At 56.8% G+C, this 25,859-nt stretch overlaps 1 protein-coding gene across 2 annotated transcripts in view; it reads left to right on the plus strand.

Annotated features, from left to right (window-relative positions):
* Positions 1-495: 495 nt before the first annotated feature.
* MAP3K7CL (MAP3K7 C-terminal like) overlaps positions 496-25,859 on the plus strand; it is a 30,174-nt gene continuing 4,810 nt past the window's right edge. The window contains exons 1-4 of one of the 2 annotated variants that reach the window (XM_081088369.1): positions 496-799; positions 2,727-2,835; positions 10,131-10,189; positions 20,462-20,577. In XM_081088369.1, coding sequence (XP_080944495.1) covers positions 2,766-2,835; positions 10,131-10,189; positions 20,462-20,577 — 245 coding nt within the window. In that variant the 5' untranslated portion in view covers positions 496-799; positions 2,727-2,765. The remainder of the gene's footprint in view (positions 800-2,726; positions 2,836-10,130; positions 10,190-20,461; positions 20,578-25,859) is intronic. The other variant, XM_081088370.1, reaches the window with a different exon arrangement.

Consider the following 25,859-nt stretch of genomic DNA (forward strand, 5'->3'; position numbering starts at 1 on the left):
ACTGAGCCAAACCGGTTAGGGCGTTTGTTTTGTTGTTTTTAATTTGTTTTTATTGATGTCAGAGAGGAAGGGAGAGGGACAGAGAGAGAAACATCAATGATGAGAGAGAACCATTGATCGGCTGCCTCCTGCACGCTCCCCTCTGGGGATGGAACCTGCAACCCGGGCCTGTGCCCTGACTGGGAATCGCACCGTGACCGCCTGGTTCGTAGGTCGATGCTCAACCACTGAGCCACGCTGGCCAGGCTCAAACCCCACCTTGGTAACGGGGCTCCTGGCTGTTGCCATCTGAGCGTGGGCCTGTGGCCGCGAGTGGGCTGGGTGCCTGGTGCTGCCCCAGGGCGTTCCTGCCGACTGGGGTCACACTGTGTGTGCCAGTTCGCGGGCACAGCCAGGCCGGATTGGGCCACGCTGAAGACATTCCTGTCGTGTGACGCAAGCCTGCTTGTATTTTAGGTTTGCCAGGACTAATGAGTTCGAGCATTTGGCCTCTCCGCAGTCGCTGTTCATCAATGCCTCTGACAGGAGGAGGGCTGCACCCGCCCTGCTTTTTCTAGAAGCATGACCGCATCCCCGCTGTCGGGGAGGCGAGGGCAGGAGGGGTGGCAGCGGGAGCGGAACAGGAGGCCCGGGGGACACGGGTCTGGGACAGCAGGTAGCGGAGCCGCGGGCAGCTGTCGCTGCTGCTCAGACCACAGTGGCCGCGGCAGGTGCAGGGCTCGGAGTCTGTGCACAAAGGCGCCGGGCGGCCAGCAGCGCTGCCCTGGATTACACGAGGGCACACACCCCGCCGAGTGAGGTAAGGAACAGGTGTGCCCCCGCGCACCGGGCGGGGCCCAGCCGGCTGCCCGAGCTCTGCCGGCCGAGGCGGGATGGGAAGGCATCTGCTCTCGGCCCCTGGTCCACACCGTGTCCCCGACTTGGCCGCCGCCACCCTGGAGGCACAGATGTCTCCGTCGTGCGGGGAGAAGGCCTGTGTGTCTGTGTGTCCCCTCCCTTCCCATCTCTGGAAGCCACAGAGCTGGGCGGACTCCCTGGTGCAGGACGCACTGGGAGCCCCGGCCAGGAGGGAGCCCAGCTGCGCATCCTTAGACGCGGTGATGCTGTGGCCTGCGGACCGTGACTTTTTCTTTCAGCCACAAGGTCCAGGGAGTTTTACAGTTTGTTTTGTTAAATGTGAGACGGTCTGTTCTGCTCCCGGGAGCAGGTGGCTAACAAGACGCTGGATTCCAGGCAGACCGGGCTGCACAGGAGGGAACGTCAGGGCTCAGAGGAAACGCTCCCGGGTCGAGAAACCGATTCCTGCCACCCTGTCCCCAAGTTGGGTGCTTCATGTCCCCACCCTTTCTAACGTAGAAGGACAGGACTTGGGTGCCCTGGGAGCCATCGCTCTCTGCAGTGCGAATCGAATGGGCCAAGTGTGATTCTAGCTTCGTGATAAGCAGTTGGTGTTTTCCCCCCAAAGCTAAACAAGGTGGAAAAAAGCCTGTTTTCTTTCCAGATTCCGGGCGAGACGGTTCCGTGTAGGTTACGTCTCTCACACACGCACATATGTACGCCTTCTCTTTGGCTCTATAAATAATTGTGAAAACAAACCCAATGTTCAGGCACTATTTTTAGGTGGAGAAAAGTTATGGGAAAGACTCAGGGCCCTTCCTGTGAGAAAGTGCTCTGCCGACGCGGTTCCCAGAACCCCGCGAAGGGCGCTGAACGATGATTTATATTTTGCCATTTTTGGAGACATTTTCCTTAAAATATCCTTCAGTGCTTTTTGGTTTGCTGTCTACATGGGAAGGAAAGCAGAGGGTTTAGGGGAAACATGACTGAAAACAGAAGAAGTTAAATATATGTATTTAAGGAACCCCGATGTTTATAACAACATCTTTTCCTGGTGCCAGTGAACCAAAGCGACCACACACCTCGGCTTGGATGTATTTGGGCAAATGATCTTATTGTGACAAATGTGCTTGCCCACCTGAGCCCCTCTCATCTGTGGGCTATTTTCCTGTTCGTCCTGCCCTCGTTCGTTAATTAAATGGTCATTTCATGGGTGAGGTAGAACATCAGGAGGACGGGTGCAGGTTTTGTGTTTTGAGCCCTGCAGGCGAAGACACGCAACCTCAGAGATGCTGGCAGGTCACAGGAGCGAGTCCGGTGTGTGACGCACACGCTGTTCATGCGATGCCTGCGGGATATTTTACAACAGCCCTTGTTACTCTTCAAAGGATCCCCATGCTTATCCTTTGCCTCCTGATCAGTCATTCACACCCCACAGACCTTGGAGCGTGGGAAGCGAGCCCAGTCTAACGGCGACCGCCCCCTGCCCTGAGACTTCTCCCCTCAATTAAAAACGAGGTGCAAGACCTGGAGGGCCAGGGCTGGCTGGTCCGTGTGACAGGGTGCGATGGAGTCCTGTGTGTGTCACTCTAGGTGTGTGTTACACAGAGCATCGTGAGGCCAGAGAGGACTTGCAGTGGGGCCGGGACACTGGATGCAGCGAAGGAAGGCCGGGGACTGGGCCGTCTTTACAATAAGAAAGCGACGCTTCACCACGCGCCCCCCCACCCCCCTGCCAAGGCCCCGCGGGTGGCAGAGACCTGGGCGTGACGATGCCCCCCCCACCTGCCAAGGCCCCGAGGGTGGCAGAGACCTGGGCGTGACGATGCCCCCCCAAGGCCCCGAGGGTGGCAGAGACCTGGGCGTGACGAAGCCTCTTGTCCCCGCAGCTGGAAGACCCGGGGGACGGCCGCGGCTCCGGCGCCCACATGCTCAGCACCGCCAGGGTTCCTGCGGATCGGCCCGTGCGCATCGCCTTCAGCCTCGGCCAGGCCTCAGGTGCGTCCTCCGTCCCCTCCCGCTCCCCACGCCCCTCCCCCCCACGCTTGTGCAGGGAGCCCGCTGACCTTGACCTCCTGACCTCCATCAGGTCCCGGCTGGGTGGCTTCCCCGTCTCTCATTCTTGGGTCATTTTAGTCCATTTTCTCTTCTTTTCTTCCTTCCCCACGTCAGCTTTCTTCTGTCAGAGAGTCATGGGCTGCCCTTTCCGACCACAGCCACGCGGGTCGGTGCTCAGTCTGTTGAAAACATCGCGATCTCGGTCTCAGCTCCAGCAGCGTCCCCTGCAGCTGAGCTGCCGGGGGTTCCCACGCGCGGAGGAAGGGGTGGGGAGGCGAGTCGGGGTGAGGCATGGGCAGGTGAGGCGGGGTGGTGTGTGGGCAGGTGAGGTGGCTGGTGCGTGGGCAGGTGAGGTGAGGCGGGGTGGTGTGTGGGCAGGTGAGGTGAGGCAGGGTGGTGTGTGGGCAGGTGAGGTGGCTGGTGCGTGGGCAGGTGAGGTGAGGCGGGGTGGTGTATGGGCAGGTGAGGTGGCTGGTGCGTGGGCAGGTGAGGTGAGGCGGGGTGGTGCATGGGCAGGTGAGGTGGCTGGTGCGTGGGCAGGCCAGGCGGCCTTCTCCAGGTGGCGAGGTTGAGGCGAGGCCGCCTGCACAGAGCTCCCTGTCACACTCCCCTCAGGGACTCTTCACACACCTGGAATCGCACCCCCTTTGACACGGACCTGGGGTGTGGTCACAGTGGTGACATTGGGAGGCGTGTATGCCCAGCGTGTCACCTGTCGCCCTCGGGCAGTGTCGTATCCGTACGTGTCATACGTAGGACGTCCCCCCAATGAACACACACACTTGGAATAACTCTAAAGGCAGTGTTCATTAAAATACATTTCACTTTCAAAATTGAGGTATCAGCTGTGAAAGTGTGTGCACATGTTTGGGGACCCCTGCTATGGTGTATATGTTACGTATGTGTGCACACACGTGTACACATGTACACACATATGACATGTAGGCCTAGGTGCAAACAGCGTGGCCACCTAGACCTGTCTTTTGAGGGCTGGTTGCTTCTCTGCCACTCCATCCACCGACCTGTCATCTCCCGTCACCCCTCTTTCCTCCCGAGCTGCCTGTGGGTGACACTGTGACCAGCAATGACTGAAGAGGGACAGGCCCATCCCCAAATGATGCCGCCCAAGCAGCTGGGCCCCTGAAGTCCCTGACCCGCAGCGCCCACCTCCAAAGGCACCTTCTCACGCGGGCGCCCGGGCAGGAGCTGGCGTCTGCCCACCTTTCTCCAAACAGGCGCCCGAGAGCCCCGTCAGAAGGGTCCCGCCCAGATGGGAGCCGTGTCTGCAGCCTGGCGTGTGCAGGGCCTGGCTGCGCGGGAAGAGGCTTGGCGCATAGTGGGGGCGCCCTGGGACTTGCCGGGCCAGGGGTGTGCAGGTCACGCCGGGCAGCTCTGCCCTCCTCACGCTGTGCTGCCCTTTGGATTCCAGTGCGTGTGGCGCACACCCCCCGAGTTCAGGGGAGCACCCAGACTGTCAGGACGTGGGCACCGAGGGGGGCTGTGGGGAGCTGTTCATGGCCTTGAACTTACTGTTGAGGAGTCAGCAGAGTCCACGGGGAAAGGACTCATTTCCTAGGAGCCTCATTCAGGGCTCCTTCCCTCCGCCATGTCAGGTCTGTTTTTCTTCCTCCCCCTCCCCCTCCCCCTCCCCTCCCTTCCCTCCCCCTCCCCCTCCTCCTCCTCCTCCTCTCCCTCCTCCTCCCCCTCCCCTCCTCCCCCCCTCCCCCTCCTCCCCCTCCTCCCCCTCCTCCTCCTCCTCCCTCTCCCCCTCCTCCCCCTCCTCCCCCTCCTCCTCCTCCTCCCTCTCCCCCTCCCTCTCCCCCTCCTCCCCCTCCCCCCCTCCCCCTCCTCCCCCTCCTCCCCCTCCTCCCCCTCCTCCTCCTCCTCCCCCTCCTCCCCGTCCTCCTCCCCGTCACGTTTCTCTGAGATGAACTGGGGTAGAGATTAAGAACATAGGACTCTAGCCTCAGCAAGGCAGGGCTTTAGACCTATTTCCATCACAATGGTTTTGATTTTGTGTAAGTCACTGCACTTGCGGAACTGAGTGTTTGGTGAGATGTGTGAGATGATTGGCAGCTGTGAGACTCGCGTTCGCCCTGTGCAGGGGAGGCGTCTACACGTGCTTCCCGCAGATTCCGTCTCAGCTGTCCCTGCACCTGCATCTCACCCGTCACCCGCGGTCAAGGCAGAGGCTCAGGACCAGTGGCCAGGGACAACGAGGGGCCAGTTAGCCAGCTGGGGGCTGTGGTGTCCCTGCTCCCCCTGGTCCCTGATCTGACCTTTACTTCGTTTCTACGCTCCCAGATCTGCCCCAGGTGGGCGAGGCGGCGAGAGGGCGGGGCACGACCCTCCCTCTGGGTTTCTTGAGGCAGAGAGCGGGGGCCTGTGATGACAGAGCAGGTGCGGCCGCTCTGGGAGAAACCTGGTCAGGAAGAGCAGGATGGGTTCCATAAACACTAAAACCCTCGTCCCCCGGAGCGAGGGCTGAATGGTGGGAAGTGACCGGCCATTTCCCGAGCCTCTCTGGCCCAGGAGGACCGTGTTGTTATACCCGTTTTACGGATGGGGACAGTGGGCTCAGGGAGGGTAAGTAACTTGCCTCAAATGGCAGCCAACAAATAGCATTGAAAAGGGACTCGGCCCATTTGGAGGTGGGTCCCCGTCATAAAAGAGAAGCCCGGCCTGGCCAGTGTGGGTCAGTGGTTGGGCATCATCGACCTCTGAACCAGGAGGTCACGGTTCGATTCCCGTCAAGGACACAGACCCGGATTCTGGGCTCGATACCTGGTGTGGGGTGTGCAGGAGGCAGCCGATCCATGGTTCTCTCTCATCCTTGATGTTTCTACCCGTCTCTCCCTCTCCCTTCCTCTCTGACATCAATGAAAACATTTAAAAAATAAAAGAGAGACACACGAATGCTCCTGAGAGCTGTGGCGGGTGGCGGAGGAAGGTCAGTTCTGATATGTTTTTAGAGGAAGAAGAGGGGACGTAGAGGTAAATTTCATTTGATGGTGAACAACTTCCACGGGGCTCTTGAAGCAGGTGTTTCTGGGCAAGTATGTGCTGAGCTAAATTAGCAAAAATATTCTTGCAGAAGGACAATTGATCACAAAGTGATAGCAGCAATAATGGCGACCAGGTGGCTGCTCCTAAGAAATGAGAAACCTGTGCTCAAACCTGACCCGGTTCCCGGGGCAAACACCGCGGCCTGTTTGACGCTCAGCCTTGTTGGCCTGACAGTGCCAGGCCCTGGCTGAGGCCACATGACGACTAATATTAACATTAACGATAAAGAATTGGCAGTCTGCCAGTGTCAGCCACGTCTCTGCCGGTATCCATATCTGTCTCCATATCGATAGCCCCATTGGTCCCTGTATCGATACTTTTGATTTTATGCAGCTGGAAACCTAGTGTGGCGTAAAGAATTCACATCTCTGATGCTTAGTGAGCAGGAAACAGAGATGGAAAAGAGCCTTTGATGTGTTTCAAAGCGACCTGATGCTCTCATGGGAAGCCAGGCACCCAGACCTTTAAAGAAAGTTGTTTGATATATTATTAACGTGGGTTGGCAGCCTTATAGCACTTACTTTATTTCTATAAATAAAACATTAATCTCAATTTGGATTTAAAATGAAAGTGCCCGAAGTCCTTTTGTGCATCAGTTAAATTGGGGGCAATATTTCATATAGAAAGTGTTTGCTTTGATAGGAGAGTAACAGGGAGACCGTTCTACGTTGAGATTTAAATAAAGAAAGTTCACCCCAGGCCCAGGGCGATGTCCCTTCACTGGCCTGGAGCCCAGGAGGCAGGGCTTTCTGTTCTCTGTGATTCGGAGGAGGAAGGAGGGCGCGTCAGCCACCGTGGGCCGAGCGCACGCACGCACACACACCATTACCCCTTTTGTCCGACTTGTGGTGATGGTATGGAAGCTAAACTTGATCATATTAAGCATTTATTATTGTTATTATTATTATTACTGGTTATTTTCTAGGCTCCCGGCTGTGGGATAAGTGATGGATGTCTGATCCCTTTACTGGCATCTAGTTCCCGGGACAGGGAGTATCGCGCCCATTTAGCGGAAGGGAAAACTGTGTCTCAAAGAGGTCACGCTGATACTCCACGTTCACCACCTGAAGAGCCGACGATCTCCCGTGCCGGCCTGCCCACTGTATGTTGCACTGACCCGCTGTGCCCCAGCGGTCAGGGCCTTCAGAGGCGAACGTCCCCAGGAACGTGTGTGCGTGAGCCTGGGCACGTCGCCACGGCCCTCACCCGCTGGCCTGTGAGTGTGTGTGTCCCTGAAGGACGGTCTCCGGCCACCAGCTCGGGCCAAACTGCCCACAGGACCAGCTGCAGGGTCTGGGGGCCGTGCAGTCCTGAGGGCTCCTGGTCGGAGATGGTGAGGAGTTGCAGACGCTGTGGGCAAAGCATGCCACCTGCCTGGGCCCACCTGGCCCGAGGGCCCCGTGGGCGGCTGCCCCCGCCGGGACATGCAGGCAGATGGGATGGAGTCTGAGCAGGTGGCCCTCAGGCTCCTGGCTGGGATGGGAAGGAGGTGGGCTGTCCCCCGAGCTGGCTCCCCCGGGCTCTCCTGTGTGTGGATTGGGTCTCCTGGCCCAGCCCCCGATTGTGCCTGGGATGGGGGCCCCGGTGGGGGGAGTCCGGCCGGGATGCCGTCCAGAACAGGGGCTCAGACCAGGTGTGCACACCTGGCCTGGTTTTGACGGAGTTTTCACCTCTCAGATGGAAAACAGGAAATAAGGACACAGCAGCGAGGACTTCTTAGTGTGTGTTTTTATCGACAAAGTACGTTTATCCAACAAATGGACTCGCTTCTGGCCCAGGGCCACGCTTGTCTTGTGAATCGAGTGTTAAGTGTTCTCTCTGTCACGAGGGTGCTGGTGACACGATTCCAGCGTTCGGGGAAAACTGCTGGGGCTCGAGACGGCCAGCGTGTGTGCCGCGGGGTCATGGGCCAGAGGGGAGGAAGGCAGGGGCGCGGGGAGAGCCCGGCGGGACACCCCCGCCTCTGCACCAGAGGACGGTCCAGACGCCGCTCTGTGCCTCCGGCCGCGGCAGACCCAGGTCCCACTTCCTCGGTTCAGGGAGAGAGGCAGCGAACGGCGGTCTAAGGAACAGAACAGCCGGCAGCTGCTCAGAGGCCAGAGGCCTCCCGGGCACAGGGCGGAGGGTGCCGCGGAGGTGCAACGAGCGAGCTCCGTTTTAAGTGCCTGGACTAGTCCATCGCGGCTGCCCACGGGCAGCGGACACCTGCTTGGGAAACGCCCCTCTTTAGTCTCTCCTTCGGGGCTCACCCTCAGCAGTTTCCTGGGCCCTGGCATGTCCCGCCAGCCCCCGGCACCCTCTCGAAAGGAAGCCTCGGACTGTTTCCTCGACACGTGAAACTAGGATAAGGCGACTGGCCCGTGTAGCCTAGAGCCCGGCGCGGCATTCCGTCGATATTTGGCAAATACATAATTTTTTTAAAAAAATATGTTTTTATTGATTTCAGAGAGGAAGGGAGAGGGAGAGAGAGACATCCATGATGAGAATCAGGTAAATAAATAAGCGTTAATCAAATACACTTGCATCCGATTTTGCTAAACAAACCCGGGAGCTGCTTTTCTTTTTTTTAAAAAAAGGGAAGTTGGCGGGGGTGGGGAGGCTCCGATGGCTACTGTACAGGCCACCTTGGCTTCCGGCATCGCGGCCGGGCTCGCGGCTCTCAGGAGCCGGTCCAGCGCCGCCGGCCAAGGTCCCCGAGCTCAGCCAAGTGTCCGCGCAGCTGTGTCCCCGGGGCTGAGTCATCTCCCTCCTCCCTGCCGGCCCGGCCTGTGACTCACCGTTCCGCTTTTAGCAGATTTGCCTATTTTTAAAACCAGTTGGAGAAGGCAGCCACTGTTTGAGAGTAAACAGGCCACACATCACCGCGGGTGCAGCGGGCGGCTCCAGGCCCTGGCGCTGCCGGCGGCCGGGGTGCCAAGGCAGCAGATGGCCCGGGAGGCACCCGGCTGGCTCGCCTCCTCACATCTGTCTTGGGTTTTCTCGTTGCCGCGGCCACTTCCTGCTTGGATTAATCCAACTTGATGCACTTTTGAAACTAAAGTCTGACGTTTATTCTGCTTGTAAAATACCAATTCTGTATTTATTTCTCCATCAACTAATCAGGCTCCCCTAGCAGCCCGAGGCTGAGCCTCTACTCGCTGCGAGCTCGTCAGTGTGGTCACGCAGACGTGCCCTGCGCTGAGACTGAACCAGGATGTAGATTTCTGTCAGGGGCTTCGCCGATTCTGAGGCACACTGGGAATTTGCTATTTTCTTGGCTATAAAAGTGAATTCTTTTTTCCCCAAAATGTTTGTTTTTACTGATTTTTCTGTAGTTTTAGAGCAGTGGTTCTCAACCTTCTGGCCCTTCAAATACAGTTCCTCATGTTGTGACCCAATCATAACATTATTTTCGTTGCTACTTCATAACTGTCATGTTGCTACTGTTATGAATCGTGATGTAAATATCTGATATGCGGGATGGTCTTAGGCGACCCCTGTGAAAGGGTCATTCGACCACCAAAGGGGTCGCGACCCACAGGTTGAGAACCGCTGTTTTAGAGAGAGAAGGAGAGGGAGAGAGAGATAAACCATTGATGAAAGAGAATCATTGGTTGGCTGCCTCCCGCACGCCCCACCCTGGGGATGGAGCCCACAACCCTGGCATGAACCCTGACCGGGAATCGAACCGTGACCTCGTGGTTCATAGGTGGAGGCTCCACCACTGAGCCACGCCGGCCGGCTGTTCTTTTCGTTAATCCTCATCAGAGGATACTTTTCCAGTTAATTTTTTAGAGAGAGTGAAAGGGAGGGAGGAGGGGGGAGAGAGAAAAATATCGATATGAGAGAGACACATTGATTGGTGGATTCCCAGGGCCCGGCATCAAACCTGCAAACCAGGTAGGTGTGCTGGACCGGGAAGCAACCCTCCACCCCTCTGGCTGACACTCTAACCAATGAGCCACCAGCCAGGGCCAGAGCCCTTCTTCACTGGGGAACAACCAGAGGCGTTTGCAAAATGCTGGTGTCGGCCCGGTGGCTGGATCCTTCTGTGTGTGTTGGCCGTGAGTACTGCTGTCCTCTGCGCCCTGTCCGTCTCCAATGAGGGAGCGACTAGTGGGGTATTGGTGCCGATGGCTCAGCCGCCGGGAGAGGAAGGGTCCAGAGTGAAAGTCTGATTTTCCTTCCAGATGGCGCCCCCCCGGAGGACCCCTCGCTGCTCTTCCCGGAACTAGACCAGCAGCTGCAGGTGAGGGCTCTCCCGCATCCTCCTCCCTTCTCGGCTTCAGCACAGAGCTGGGCAGGGGCCTGGGAGGCAGACCGAGGGCCAGGCCCAGGTGCACGGCCTGCCTGTGACCCTAGCACCAGCCGGTCGGGACGCGCAAAGGGGCGGCTCCTGTGCTGGGGGGAGGGGAGGGGCCCTGGGCCAGGAACGCCGTCCACTCCCCTCTGTCTGGGCCGGTGACTTAGTAAACGACGGTACCGGGGAGGCGACCTCAGCATCCTCGTCCTTGCTCCGCCCTCCCGCCTCCCGGGTCTCTGACGGCTTCCAATAGATTAGAACATCGTTACTAAGTGAAGCTTAGAACCCTGTCTGGTGTGACCATGAGGACGATGTTGTGATCATCGTCGCGGAGGATCCATTGGAGACGCCCAGTTCAATGCGCCGAGTGGTTGGAAAGGCGCTGACTTAGGGCCCTTTGCTTCTCTCTAGACCAGCGGTTCTCAACCTGTGGGTCGCGACCCTTTGGGGATCGAACGACCCTTTCACAGGGGTCGCCTAAGACCATCGGAAAACACATCTATAATCACATACTGTTTTTGTGATGAATCACTATGCTTTAATGATGTTCAATTTGTCACAATGAAATTGGGGGTCACCACAGCATGAGGAACGGTATTAAAGGGCCGCGGCATCAGGAAGGTTGAGAACCACGCTCTAGACGCTAGGGAGTGACTCCAGGCAAACTCGGCTCTGGGATGAGGTTTGGCCTAGAAAGCTGGACACTGGCCTCGGGCCAGACGTCCACATCACAGGTCACAGCACAGGTCACGGGTGATTACACACGTCATCGCACAGGTCACAGGTCATTGCACAGGCCGCAGGTCATCGCACAGGCCGCAGGTCATTACACAGGCCACAGGTCATCGCACAGGCCGCAGGTCATTACACAGGTCACAGGTCATTACACAGGTCACAGGTCATTGCACAGGTCACAGGTCATCGCACAGGTCACAGGTCATTGCACAGGTCACAGGTCATCGCACAGGTCACAGGTCATCGCACAGGCCACAGGTCATCGCACAGGTCGAGGTCATTGCACAGGTCGCAGGTCATCGCACAGGTCGAGGTCATTGCACAGGTCACAGGTCATCGCACAGGTCACAGGTCATCGCACAGGCCGCAGGTCATTACACAGGCCACAGGTCATCGCACAGGCCGCAGGTCATTACACAGGTCACAGATCATTGCACAGGTCACAGGTCATCGCACAGGTCACAGGTCATCACACAGGCCGCAGGTCATCGCACAGGTCACAGGTCATGGCACAGGCCGCAGGTCATCGCACAGGTCAAGGTCATTGCACAGGTCACAGGTCATCGCACAGGTCGAGGTCATGGCACAGGTCACTACGCGGCTGCCCAGGCTCACACCCGCACGTGCACAGCCACCGCGTACTTTCCCTAAACGTTGCGTCTGGAAGCCCTTGGAGGGGCTGCAACCTCCAGTTCCCAGCAGACCCGGTGTTTCCTCGCACCCAGCGCCGTCCCCGCTGTGGCTGGCCTGGTCCCTGGAGGCACTGGAGTTGGGGACCCATCGCCCTTGGCAGCAGGAAGACGGGTGGCCCCGTGTCACACGCTGGTGTCCCCTTTCTCGGCCGTTCTCCCCTCGGAGCCTGTGCCCCGAGCTGGGAACCTGGACGCTGGCGGTGCCTGTGGGGCCCCTGGAGGAGCCGCATCTCCCGCCCGGCCCCGCACGGTCTCTGCCCGGCAGGAAGTGCTCGGCAGGGCCCTGTCGGGGGTAGAGATGCCGCAGGTCGCCCAGGACGTGGGGGTCACCCCAGGGGTCGCACACTCGCTGTCGGAAGACTTCTCTGTCCCTGCACCCAGCGCCCGCCTCCCTCTCCTCTCGTCCCCGGCGGGATCTGCTGCCCCCGCTGCTTCCTGGTGTCCACACATCCCCCCTTCCTCTCTTTTCACCGGCTCCATCTGCGTTTCCATCCGTGTGCTCACACTGCACACGCTCCTGCTGGGCCTCGGGCTGTGTCAGCTGCTGGTGGTCTGGCTGGGGCTGCACGATTATCACCATCTACTGGTCCCCGCCACCGTCTTTTCTGCTTTATTTCACTGTCATCCAAAGCTATTTTATTGGCCGACTGGTGTTTCTCAGTGGTTAGAGCATTGGCCCCTGGACCAGGGGGTTGTGGGTTCAATTCCCGGTCAAGGGCAGGTACCTGGGTTGCAGGTTCGATCCCCAGCCCCGGTCGGGGTGTGCGGGGGTGGGGGGGAGGCGACCAATCGTGTCGCTCTCACGTTGATGCTCTCTCTCTCTCTCTCCCCCTCCTCCTTCCCTTCCACTCTCTCTAAAAATCAGTGGGGAAATATCCTTGGGTGAGGATTAACCAAAGAAATGTAAAAAGAAACAGGAATGATGCCAGCCCTGGCGCCCGAATGCCCTCAGCTTTGGTGCCACCTGTACAGGAGCTGCCGGGCAAGGGTGTTCCCCACCCACGCTCCCGTGTGAGCCTTGCCACAGCCGTGTAGCCGACTGGTATGTCCGCTGGGAAGGGGGAGGTCCCGTTTTGGTCTAAATGCAGTCGCCAATCCAGACAGCGATTCTGCTGTAGGTAGCCTCCCTTCCTGTCACCTGCTGCAGAGCCTGTGGGCAGCTTACCTCGCTTCGATGGGTGGAGGGTTGTTTTTGCTTCTGGTTTGCAAGGTCATCATAGGGGGGGTCATAGAACAACCTCATAAAATCTGCTCTGGCTTTCCGATGGCGGTTACACATTCCGTGGCCACATACAAAATGCGGCCATAAAATATCTATGCAGTGGATGCTCTACCTCCAGTTTGACCCCCAGGGTTTTTCTGTTGCTTTGCCAAGAATGTGGACATGCTGGAGCATGAAATTCATGGTGCTATTTTCACAGAAGCTCAAAACAGCCCCGGGCAAGAATAGCTGTGACCCACACTGCTCTTGATGTCTCTATTAATGCAGAATGTTGGGCAAGAGAGCTTGGGGCACGGTAGGTGTTAAAATGAACATCCCTTCAAGACATTCATTTATGGGCTGTGGGCCTCGGCCCAGGGGCAGGTGGTAGGTTGGTTCTATTTTGTGTGGATTCCTTTCCTGGAAATGGGTTTCTAAATTCTCCGTGCCTCTCAGAGGCCGCGTGTGGGCAGAGCGAGTTTAGACCATGCAAGGCCCAGCTTATGTCCACTCTAAGAATGAATGAAATGTCTTTAGGCCCCTGTGTCCTTCCATTTGGAAAAGGTCAGGACCGACCTCCTCTCTCTTTGGAAAGATAGGACAGGAATTTAACTGGGTCCTATCAGGACCGAATTTGTCTTCAAATCTAATGACGTTGCTATGCTTTGGAGACCCCGGTATGGCCTATAGATGCTCCAAAGCTAAGCTGCAATGTGTCTTGATTATTACCACCGGAATGAGGAATCTGTGTCTATACTCGGGCATCGAGTGGATGCTGATGGGAATCACAGGGACGGGTAGGAAGCGGGCTTGGCAATGGATTGGCCGGAATTGGAGCTCAGCTCCACACCCAGCAGTTCTGTGATCCGGGGAATGAATGCTATTCGCCCTCTCTAAGCCTCACTTCTCGGCACTGCAACGTGGAGATCATACCTCGCCCGCGTCACTGTTGTGGGGATTAGCTGTGAGAACGGCAGCGCTGGCACGGTGCTCGGCAAAATGATGGCTCAGTCCATGTTCACTCTCTTCCCTGGTGAGCTGTTTGCTGAGCGGAGCAGTGACGGAAGCACAGTTCTGTGCCAAATGCAGGAAGAGGGGCATCTCTTCGGAGCTTTGAGTTGGGATAGAGTTCGGAGGCCGTCGCCTTTTAAGGGACTTGAAAACAAGGCGACTTTTTTTAAAGCAAATTGAGCAATAGTCTTCCCCCTCCCTCACCCCCCACCCAAGTCTCCCGTCGAATCTGAGCCGAAGGGACAGGTGTCTCGGTACACACTGACCTGGCCTCTCCTCGGACAGTGTCTGGTCAGCGCAGAGCTGAGGTCAGCTCCACGAATAAACAGTGCGTTGCTCGAGCTGGGCACTAGCTTATCTTGTATCCGAGTGTCCCTCCGGACACTTCCTTCAGGTCTTGCATCAACAGATCCCTCTGGCTGGGAAGGAAACCGGGAAACGGAAAGGAAGTCAGCCTCCAGGGTTCTCAGCCATCGGCGGGAACGGCTGCTTCTCCCTCTCAAACATGCTGAAAAGTCTCCTCCAGTGTCTCTGGCTGCTGGGACCACAGAGGAAGCATATAGATCTTTGGAGCTTTAGAATGGTACCTTTTTTCTTCTTTTCTTTTCTGAAACCCAGGGGTCATTAGGGTGTGCCTTGTAGGAGAAGTTTGAGGCACCCTGGAGTTGTCACCCTTGGCATTGCTTATGCCAACGGGAATGACTCACATACTCGTTCCAGGGTTAGATCAGGCATAGAGACGCCGCACATCTACTGGTGCCGACGCTGACCATCATGCAGATACTATGAAACGTCAGTTCTTAAAATGCTTTAAAAATAATTAAAATTCTAGATAACAGCATTTTCAAATATTGCAATGAGTGCTGAGTATTTTTTCCATTTAGTTTTAACAAATTATGCTTGTTAATTTGGGGTCATTAAAGTGCAACATGGCCTTGGCCAGTGTTGTTCAGTGGACAGAGCACCGGCCTGCGGACTGAAGGGTCCCGGGTTTGATTCTGGTCAATGGCTTGGTCCCCAGTAGGGGGCGTGCAGGAGGCAGCTAGCTGATCAATGATTCTCTCTCATCACTGATCTTGCAATCTCTCCCTCTCCCTTCCTCTCTGAAATCAATAAAAATATATTTAAAAACAATAAAGTGCAACATAAATTTAAACCACTCTGCCCCTCTCCCCCCAATGAAAGGTAACACGAGAATTAAGGAATAAATACGAAGTCTGCTCGGCAACCATAGAATATTTAGCTTCCTAAATATACCTCCTGTGTGGGAAGCTGGGAGGAAAATTAACTTCTTACATTGTCAAGGTGGACGGGCCAGCAGCACTTGAAGGAGCCAAGGGGAAAACGGAAACGCTGAAGCTGGCTCTGCCCCTGTGGAGAGGTTTGGCCGGGGCCTGTCCCCCGGGGCCCTGTCCAGGGACCGGGGCCATTTCAGGAGGAGCCTGCCCACACCGTGGCCGGCGGACAGCGAGATGGGGTGGCGTGGCTGGGCTGGCACTCCTGGACCAGGAGCCTGCGGTTTCTCGGTTACTTCATCTCGTTAAATCGGTCCGGTGAGTGGGTGGGGACCGCGTGTAATTAAAGCCCTTGGGCGCTCGTCCCAGCAGCTGGGAGGCGGAGGTGGGAGGGCAGGAGGAAGTGCCCTCCTGGGCTCTGACCTCATGCAAACCCCGGGCTGTGCCTTGGAAAAGTGTCTCCGCGTTGGCTGGAGACGCCGTTGGGAGAATGTCTTAATTTAACCTTCTTAGAACCGGATGTGTTGTGAGTAGAGCAGATGCCCTGCGGGGCCCTGGGTGGGCCTGCAGAGCGTCCGTGATCCGCGTGCTCGCTGTCCGTGAGGCTGCCTCCACCTCTTCCTCTTCCGATCAAGGGTCTTCCAATAACCCCACGGCTGCCGGACAGGTGCAAGCACCCTCTGGTCAGCAGGACCCGCTGTGCTCAGGGGCGTTCACATCACCGGACACTCACTCCGCCTGGGAGACTCACCAAGGGATTTCGAAACACGTGTCTTATCCCAGTAGGAATTCTGCTGAATAAGAATAGTAAGATATTTAAGTTTCATACCTGAAATGGAAAGTAGAACCATAGGGCAATGCAAGGTGATGCTCTGTATGACACGGGACACTCATTGCTCTGTATGATATAGGACACAACCTCCAGGCGGAGTGAGTGTCCGGTGATGTGAACGCCCCTGAGCACAGCGGGTCCTGCTGACCAGAGGGTGCTTGCACCTGTCCGGCAGCCGTGGGGTTAGTGGCTCCCGATGTTAAAGGGGCAAGAAGTTCTCAGTTCCCAGGGTCCTCCTGCGTGGAGTGCAGCATCGCACTCTTCAGCCGGAGTGTGGGCGGGCGTGGCATCCTCGTGGAGAAGGTAGGAACTGTTCCTAATCCCGCGGCAACGAGAAAGTCTCACCCACAGAGTTTATTTATTGCTCGTTCGCTCCAGGCCTGGAATAACCACAAAGCTCTCTCGGATGAGAATAGTTAAAATTAAGCAATGAGAACTGAAGCAAAAATAAAAGTCTTAATTCTTATTCCAAGAAGTTAACCGACTATTTCATCCGGTTACCACAGGCTTTCCTTTAAGATACTCTTAAGTTTTTAGTGCGAACACGTGTCAGTATCTGACACGCATGGGGGCCGGTTAACTCCCCCGTGCCCGTGTTTTCTATGTCCCATGACGGGAGCTGACTGGTAGCTCCGCGTCTAAAGTGCAAACTTGATTCTGGTGCTTGGATTTTCGGAATCTATTTCCTCAGGCAGATCTGTCCATGAATTGTCATACAGTGTCTCCTATTCTGAGGGGTTCTAAGAAGGTAAGAGAGAGGATCTGAGATGCTACACACAAACACAAGCACACAAACACCCAAACACGTCACGTACACACACACACACGCAAACACATTATATCGCAAAGCAATGAGTGTCCCATGTCATACAGAGCATCACATTTCATTACTCTATGGTTCTACTTTTCATTTCAGGTATGAAACCTAAATATCTTACTATTCTTATTCAGCAGAATTCCTACTGGGATAAGAACATGTGTTTAGAAATCCTTTGGTGAGTCTCCCAGGCGGAGTGAGTGTCCGGTGATATGAACGCCCCTGAGCACAGCGGGTCCTGCTGGGGGTGCTTGCACTTGTCCGACAGCCGTGGGGTTAGTGGCTCCTGATGTTAAAGTTCCCGGGGAGCAAGGTCGGGTGCATGGAGGTGAGCCTCGGACGGCCTCCCGGCAGCAGAGTTTGGGAGATGGGCTGGGCAGCAGGACGATTTAATGATAACTCTTTTTTTGCATTAAATTTTATTGGTTTCAGAGAGGAAGGGAGGGAGAGAGAGAGAGAAACATCAATGATGAGAGAGAATCATGGATCAGCTGCCTCCTGCACACCCCCCACTGGGGATGGAGCCCGCAACCCGGGCCTGTGCCCTGACCGGGAATCAAACCGCGACCTCCTGGTTCATAGGTCGACGCTCAACCGCTGAGCCCCGCCGGCCGGGCTGCATTAACTGTTTTATTCTGGTAAAAAACATGTATTGTCAATGCGACCATCTCAGCCACTCCTGAGTGTGCACTCGGCGGCAGTAAGCACGTTCACACTGTCGTGGAGCCATCTGCAGACCTTTCTCTTCTTGCAGACGGACACGCTCCCTGTTACACAGCAGCTCCTCCCCGCTCGGCCCCTCGAAACCACACGATCGTTTTACCATGTCGTGGTGGGTTGTGCAAGATAACGCCCGTCCTCTCTTTAAAAGACTGATCTTGCTCTCCAGGGCGTTCACGCAGATTGGGAGGCCTTGGTGTGGTGCGGCGTTTACGGGGCAGGTTGGGGTGAAGAAGGAGCTCGTAGGACCTGGCACGTTTCCTCCCCGGAACGCTGAGCATGTTTGGTTGGTGCTTTTAAAATTGGTGTTGCTTCTTACCTGTGGGAAATCTTTAAAACATTATTATGTACTAGAGACCCGATGCATGAAATTTGTGCAAGGGGCTCGGCCTCCACCGCCACGGCGGCGGCTGCGGGCCTCTGCCTTGGCCCCCGCCTGCCATGAAGGACATCGGGTCTAATTAGCATATTATGCTTTTATGATTATAGGTTAGTAGCATGGCCATGCTGCTAAGCGCACACGAGGACATTGAATATCCTGAAACGTCCCCTCTCCTCGAATACCCTTAGCAGTAGGGTCCCACTACCTGCACATAATTATGTCTTTGAATTTTCCACAATTAAGAAGTGCTAATAAAAAAAGAACCTGTGAACCCTGGCTGGTTTGGCTCAGTGGATAGAGCATCAGCCCGGGCTGACCAGGTTTGATTCTGGTCAAGGGCACGTACCCAGGTTGTAGGCTCGATCCCCAGTGGGGGGAGTGCAGGAGCAGCTGATCCATGATTCTCTCTCTTCATTGATGTTTCTATCTATCCCTCTCCCTTCCTCTCTGAAATCAATAAAAAATCATATATATATGTGTATGTATCCCATATAATAAAAGCCTAGGTGGTGCCGCACGATGTCGTTACAAGATGGTCACCACAGGATGGCCAGTAGGGGAGGGCAGTTAGGGGCAACCAGGCCTGTAGGGGAGGGAAGTTAGGGGTGACCAGGCTGGCAGGGGAGGGCAGTTAGGGCTGACCAGACTGTCAGGGGAGGGCAGTTGGGGGCGATTGGGCTGGCAGGGGAGCAGTTAGGCATCAATCAGGCCGGCAGGGGAGCAGTTAGGGGTGATCAGGCAGGCAGGTGAGTGGTTAAGAGACAGCAGTCCCAGATTGTGAGAGGGATGTCCGACTGCCGGTTTAGTCCCGATCCCACAGACATCCCCCAAGGGGTCCCAGATTGGAGAGGGTGTAGGCCGGTCTGAGGGACACCCACTCCCCATGCATGAATTTTGTGCACCAGACCTCTAGTATATATATAAAAGAACCTGTGAAAAAAATTCCAGTTAATAAAAAGCTAAGGGGGGGTGGGGGGAGAGGCCTTTCTCTTCTTAAGAAAATTATGTCTCATTTTTAGCTTTCCTTTTAAATTGTGGCAACAAAGGACAGTTCCCCCTTTTTTGGGTTGCTCTTGTCTGTAGCCTCTGGCGCACATGAGTCGCTGCAGAGCCCTGGGATCTGTTGCCATCACGTAGGTAACCGCTGACTTTGAGGGTCAGGCTCCTACACGTGGCAAGTTACTGACTGAACCGGGTGTAGCTGGCGAGTTTCGCGAGGTCAGGACACAGATGCACGGCGTCCCAACAGGCCTCCCAACACGCTATCCCTATAGGCCTGGGCCCTGACTCACAGCTCAGCTGCCCAGAGTCAATTGCTTTCATCTCCTCGCTGTTATCCCTGGTAACGTGCCAGTGGAACAGGTGAGAACTGATGAGGTGGTGAGTCCAGGGGCAGAGGTGGAGGGCCAGGCGTTCTGAACTCCTCTGGCGACAGCTTTCTCTGGCAGGGCGAGTTGTACTGTGGGACTGCCCGGCCCGACTTTTCAGTTTATTTCTATGTAGAAAAGGGTTTCTCAACAGGCTGAGCGCATGCTGCGCGTGTGCTCATGGACGATAGGGAAAGATGCTACATAATGTAATTTTTATTAGATTTTCTATTAATTAGGACACAACACATGTTCCACAGGAAGGTACATTTCCTCCAAATCTATTTCAAACATTTATTTCTTTTAAAAGATCTCTACTCAGATGCCTCATGATCAATGAGGAGGGTCATCTCATTCATCCACCAGACAAGAAACTCTATAGAATTTCTGTTGTACCTAGTGGGGTCCCTAACCATGACACCCCAAAAAGTCTGCGTTCTTGCAGAATGTAGCGAGAGGCACAGCAGTAAGAAGTTCACTCGTTCTCAAGTTACCAACACAGAAAAGGTGAGCACACGACCAGCCCGACGCACAGCTCACACGTACAGGCCGCGGCGCAGAAAGGGATATTAGACGGAAAAGCTAACAATGAGCTCCTGTTTCTCAGATATCACATAACACTTTTCTGTAAATAATTGAAAAGGGTGATTTAAAAAGCTCCTTAAAAGACTATTAACGAGTGTCTAAAAAGCATGATTTGAATAACTGGTTGCTAACTAGAAATTCGATTATAAACTCAGGAAAGCGAGGCTTTTCAACGTGTCAGGGGGTGAGGTCGCCATGCCGGCCTGCGCCTCGTGGATGGAGGAGAGCAAGGAGCTCGGCCCTCCTGGCCGCCTGGTCCTCCCTCCTTTCCTCGGGCCGGTCTTCCACGTGGCCCAGTCCTGCAGACACTCCCGGCCCAGACCCTCGTGGCGGCAGTCCGGGTGCATTTCTCGGGGCCAGCCTTCCTGGCCGGCTGCTCCCACCTGGGCTGCGGGACGGGAGAGCCAGTCCCCCGGACACAGGCCCTGCGCCGGCCGTGGGTGAATGACGTGGGGGGTCCCAGCTCCGGCCGGGGCTGCTGACTGGCTCCGGAAGGTGAGTGTGTCGGTCCATTAGAACCAGCAGGATTCTGCTGACAATGCTGTTCTCACGCCCACGCCCCAAGACCATCCGGAGGGCAGGCGCTGCTTGTTTCTTCTGAAGCGAGAACGTGGACTGATTTCTTGTTGTTGCTCCCCAAGCCTCTGCCGCCCCGACATGACTCCCTGGAGTCCATGCAGGTCTTCAAGCAGCACTGCCAGATCGCCGAGGAGTACCACGAGGTCCGCAAGGAGATCGCGCTGCTCGAGGAGCGGAAGTAGGTGCCGTCCTGGCTGCTTCGCGGGGCCATGCTGAGCTGGAGGGGCGGGGCCAGGCTGAGTGGAGGGGCGGGGCCATGCTGAGTGGAGGGGCGGGGCCAGGCTGAGTGGAGGGGCGGGGCCATACTGAGTGGAGGGGCGGGGCCATGCTGAGTGGAGGGGCGGGGCCATGCTGAGTGGAGGGGCGGGGCCAGGCTGAGCTGGGCGGGGCCAGGCTGGGCTGGGTGGGGCCAGGCTGAGCTGGGCGGAGTCAGGCTGAGTTGGGCAGGGCCTGCTGAATTGGGGGCGGGCCAGGCTGAGCTGGGCGGGGTCATGCTGAGTGGAGGGGCGTGGCCAGGCTGGGCTGGGTGGGGCCAGGCTGGGCTGGGCGGGGTGGGCGGGGCCAGGCTTAGCGGGCTCAGCTGGGGGCGGGGGCTGACGTCCTGGGGTTCTGAGGTTGCTGGGCACCTTCCTGTCCGTCCTGTTTGTCCCAGAAATGATCCAAGTGGCACCGCTGGAGGGTCAGTGCTTTGCGAGCAGTGAGGGACAACAGGGCGCTTTCTTCCCTCAAACTTAAGTTTTTAATAAGCACTTTAGCTCAGGAAGTTAAAAATGCCAAAACACCCCGGAGCCTGTCCCTGTGCACGTGCCCAGAGGCCCACCCACTCCGGCTGCGAGTGGCGGGTGCTGAATGCTTACCTGGCGGGTTCCCACAGCAGGTAGACAAGCCGCTGGGGGAGGGTTAGGGCTGGGGTGACGTATTCATGTTGGATGAGTGACACATGCATGTTGAGTGAGTCCAAATATTGTCCTTCGTTCTCTGCTTCCCCCCTTCCTCTTCCTGGAGAGACATTTATATACTTATTACTTAATGTTTAGATCAAAGCCAGGAGTTCATGAAGCTGTCAGGACGCTTCGGAGACCCAGGAGGCGGTTGGGCGGGGCGCGGGGGGAGTGTGGGCTGGGTGGGGACTCCGTGCCCACCCTGAGGCCCTGAGCAGGCCCGGGACTCTCCTTCCTCGTTGCTTTCTGTGTTTCACACACATCCTACCTGGACCCTGGTTATGGGTTCAAGGCGTTTGTGAGATCAGAAACACCGCTCTCTCCTCACACGTTGGAGACTCGTTCTAGTCTGAGGGTTTTCATAAACTGGGGTGTCAGACTGAACCTTACACACAGGCCGCGTCCTGAGAAAAGCCTCAGAAAGGGACTGAGGAAGCTGATTAATAGCGTGACCAGTGGTGAGTCACAGGAGGACTTTGCAAAGTCTGTTCCTGTGTGCGTGTGTGCGTGTGTGCGTGTGTGTATATGTGTGCGTGTGTGCGTGTGTGTATATGTGTGCGTGTGCGTGTGCGCATGTATATGTGTGCATGTGTGTATGTGTGTGTGCGTGTGTGTGTATATGTGTGTGTGTATATATGTGTGTGTGTGTGCGTGTGTGTGTGTGTGTGTGAGAGAGAGAGAGAGAGAGAGAGAGAGAGAGAGAGAGAAAGGGAGAGATTTACAGTGGTTATTTACAGAGCTTACAGGAGACTGTAACAGCCTCCGTGTCCACACTTTATTGGAATTCCTTTGGTCTGTATTTAAAATAGAGTCAGGATCAGCAGTGAAGGCGGAGATGAAGAGCTGGGACGGAGCACGGCCACAGCTCACGTGATGATAAGGAAGGGGTCCTGCGAGGGTTGCCGGGGTCATCGTGTCACTAACGCTTTCCTGAGGCGGAGACTCATTCGGCAGCAGCTGTTTTCCTAAAAGAGCTCTGTTTCCACGCGAGGAAAGGTGGCCCATGGGCTCGACCGCAGGGAGGGCTGTTTTCTGATGTTTGGAGGAGGGTTTCTTCCCGTCGCGTCCTGCAGTGGCTGCCCGGGCCCTGGTGACGGTGACGGTCAGTGCTCAGGCCGGCCCTGGTGACGGTGAGGGTCACGGCTCAGACCGGGCCTGGTGACGGTGACGGTCAGCGCTCGGGCCGGCCCTGGTGACGGTGACGGTCAGTGCTCAGGCCGGCTCTGGTGACGGTGACGGTCAGCGCTCAGGCCGGCTCTGGTGACGGTGACGGTCAGCGCTCAGGCCGGCTCTGGTGACGGTGACGGTCAGGGCTCAGACCGGCCCTGGTGACGGTGACGGTCAGTGCTCAGGCCGGCTCTGGTGACGGTGACGGTCAGCGCTCGGGCCGGCCCTGGTGACGGTGAGGGTCAGGGCTCAGACCGGCCCTGGTGACGGTGACGGTCAGCGCTCGGGCCGGCCCTGGTGACGGTGACGGTCAGCGCTCAGGCCGGCTCTGGTGACGGTGACGGTCAGTGCTCAGGCCGGCCCTGGTGACGGTGACGGTCAGGGCTCAGACCGGCCCTGGTGACGGTGACGGTCAGTGCTCAGACCGGCCCTGGTGACGGTGACGGTCAGCGCTCAGGCCGGGCCTGGTGACGGTGAGGGTCAGGGCTCAGGCCGGGCCTGGTGACGGTGAGGGTCAGGGCTCAGGCCGGCCCTGGTGACGGTGACGGTCAGGGCTCAGACCGGCCCTGGTGACGGTGAGGGTCAGTGCTCAGGCCGGGCCTGGTGACGGTGACGGTCACGGCTCAGGCCGGCCCTGGTGACGGTGACGGTCAGCGCTCGGGCCGGCCCTGGTGACGGTGACGGTCAGCGCTCGGGCCGGGCCTGGTGACGGTGAGGGTCAGGGCTCAGGCCGGCTCTGGTGACGGTGACGGTCAGTGCTCAGGCCGGCTCTGGTGACGGTGACGGTCAGCGCTCAGGCCGGCCCTGGTGACGGTGACGGTCAGCGCTCAGGCCGGGCCTGGTGACGGTGACGGTCAGCGCTCAGGCCGGGCCTGGTGACGGTGAGGGTCAGGGCTCGGGCCGGGCCTGGTGACGGTGACGGTCAGCGCTCAGGCCGGCCCTGGTGACGGTGAGGGTCAGTGCTCAGGCCGGCCCTGGTGACGGTGAGGGTCAGTGCTCAGGCCGGCCCTGGTGACGGTGAGGGTCAGTGCTCAGGCCGGCCCTGGTGACGGTGAGGGTCAGTGCTCAGGCCGGCCCTGGTGACGGTGAGGGTCAGTGCTCAGGCCGGCCCTGGTGACGGTGACGGTCAGCGCTCAGGCCGGCCCTGGTGACGGTGAGGGTCAGTGCTCAGGCCGGGCCTGGTGACGGTGAGGGTCAGTGCTCAGGCCGGCCCTGGTGACGGTGAGGGTCAGTGCTCAGGCCGGCCCTGGTGACGGTGAGGGTCAGTGCTCAGGCCGGCCCTGGTGACGGTGACGGTCAGCGCTCAGGCCGGCCCTGGTGACGGTGAGGGTCAGGGCTCAGACCGGCCCTGGTGACGGTGACGGTCAGCGCTCAGGCCGGGCCTGGGTCCCGGGGGAGCTCCCATGGGAGTTGCTGCGGCTGCGGCTGAGCTTCCTCCCTTCGCCAGCGGGGGGCGCCGGGGCCGTTTGGGAGACGGCAGAGCCCGGGGAAGAGCTGGTTGTAACTGTTGTTTTAAGTCCTGGTGCTGAACAGGTAAACTCTTTTTAGAATTATAAACTCAGCACAGAGTGACTTTAATTCAAATAATTACTTCTGGCCTATTCACCAACAACGGGAGAAAAGCCTGCTTTTACTGTTACTGGCATTTTTTCCCTTTTCTGTTGGGAAAAAAAGGGCAATTTTATTGAAAGCTTTTTTAAAAAATTACTAAGCCTTCTTACATCTTTACACAATTCCTGAATCCGCTTTTATTTCTAGGCTTTTTGCATGTGAATATTTTTATATAATTACACATATAGTAACACGAAATGAGCGCATGCTTTTTCAGTAAATAGTGTGAGTTTTTTACACGCAGTTTTGTATCTGTAACGGAAACACATGGGAGTGAGATATAGACGTTCTTTTACTTGGAACTGGTCCCTGAGCTGTTTGACAGGAAGTGTTTAATGTCCACCATGAAACAGCAATCGGCTCTGCCGCTAGATTTGCAATTAGTGAAGGTCGCTTTGCTCCAGAGAGAGCATTTTATCTTATTCAAAGGAGACCCACTTGGCCAGGAAACACGGTGTTTAAAGGGCAGACTTGGAATGTGAGAGAATCGCTGCGTCGTTGTGACGTCGGTGGTTCTGTGATTAAAGTGTCTCCAGGTGCACAGCACCCTCCCATGGTAGGGCTTTGTCCTCCCGGAAAAGAGGAGGGGAAGAGGAGGGGCGGGGAGGGGAAGGACGCTTGGACCCTTGAGCAGCCGGCAACTCCCCGGCTCCCGCCGGCCCCTGGCTGCGCTCACTGCCCTCGGCCCCGTGGGCTCCTGTCCGGGACACCCAGATGCCGTCAGACCCTCCGTGCCCCGTGAGAATGGCTGCTTTATGGGGCACCACGTTTGCCAGGTTCACCCACGCACCCTGCATCGTCCTTCATCCCTGCTTATTCTGAATAATATTCCGTGTGCGGACGGACCGGACTTGATTAATCCATTTCATCTGCGACGGACATTCGACGTGTGTGCACTGTGGGCTGCTGGGGTTGCTGCTGCTACAGACACTCACCATGTGCTGGGTCGTGTGGACCCGTGCTTCCAGCTGACCTGTGCTGTGCGCCCCGGGGTGGGCTGGCCGCGGCCCCTGCGGCTCAGCGCGTCGCTGTGAGCAGCTGCCTCGGTCTGAAGTGGCCGCACCACGTTATCGTTTCAGCCGTGAGATACGCTGTGTGGAAACTGTTACAGGTTCCCTCCGTCCGTCCGTCCATCCGTCCGTCACGGCGCTCTACCCCCGCCAGTCCCTGAAGGGGCGATAGGAACGATACACAGGGACCCACGGGGGCCTCTCCAGCCTCAGGAGCTGGTTTGTTCCTCACCCACCTCCTTAGGCGCTGGCGTGCGGGTTAACCAGGACTTGCTCATGGACGAGCGTAAACAGTCTGCAGTAATGGGCTGGGCAGGAGGTGACTGACATTTTGACAGGATCATTGACTAGATGCATAATTGCTTAGCAAACGCACAACACTAATTTAGAAACCTGTCAGTACAGTCTTCCTGATTCTAGTGACGAAGACATTATTGCCAACATTCTCTGCTCACGAAGATTACACTAGACCAGCGGTTCTCAACCTGTGGGTCGCGACCCCTTTGGCGGTCGAACGACCCTTTCACAGGGGTCGCCTACGACCATCCTGCAGATCAGATATTTACATGACGATTCGTCACAGTAGCAACATGACAGTGATGAAGTAGCAACGAGAATGATTTTATGGTTGGGCCACAACATGAGGAACTGTATTTAAAGGGCCAGAAGGTTGAGAACCACGGGACTAGACAGTCGGGACCATTCCTTTCAGTGGTGAGACCTGTGAGTTA

This window comes from Myotis nattereri, assembly GCF_964212035.1.
Source record: "Myotis nattereri genome assembly, chromosome: 3".
NCBI lineage: Eukaryota > Metazoa > Chordata > Mammalia > Chiroptera > Vespertilionidae > Myotis > Myotis nattereri.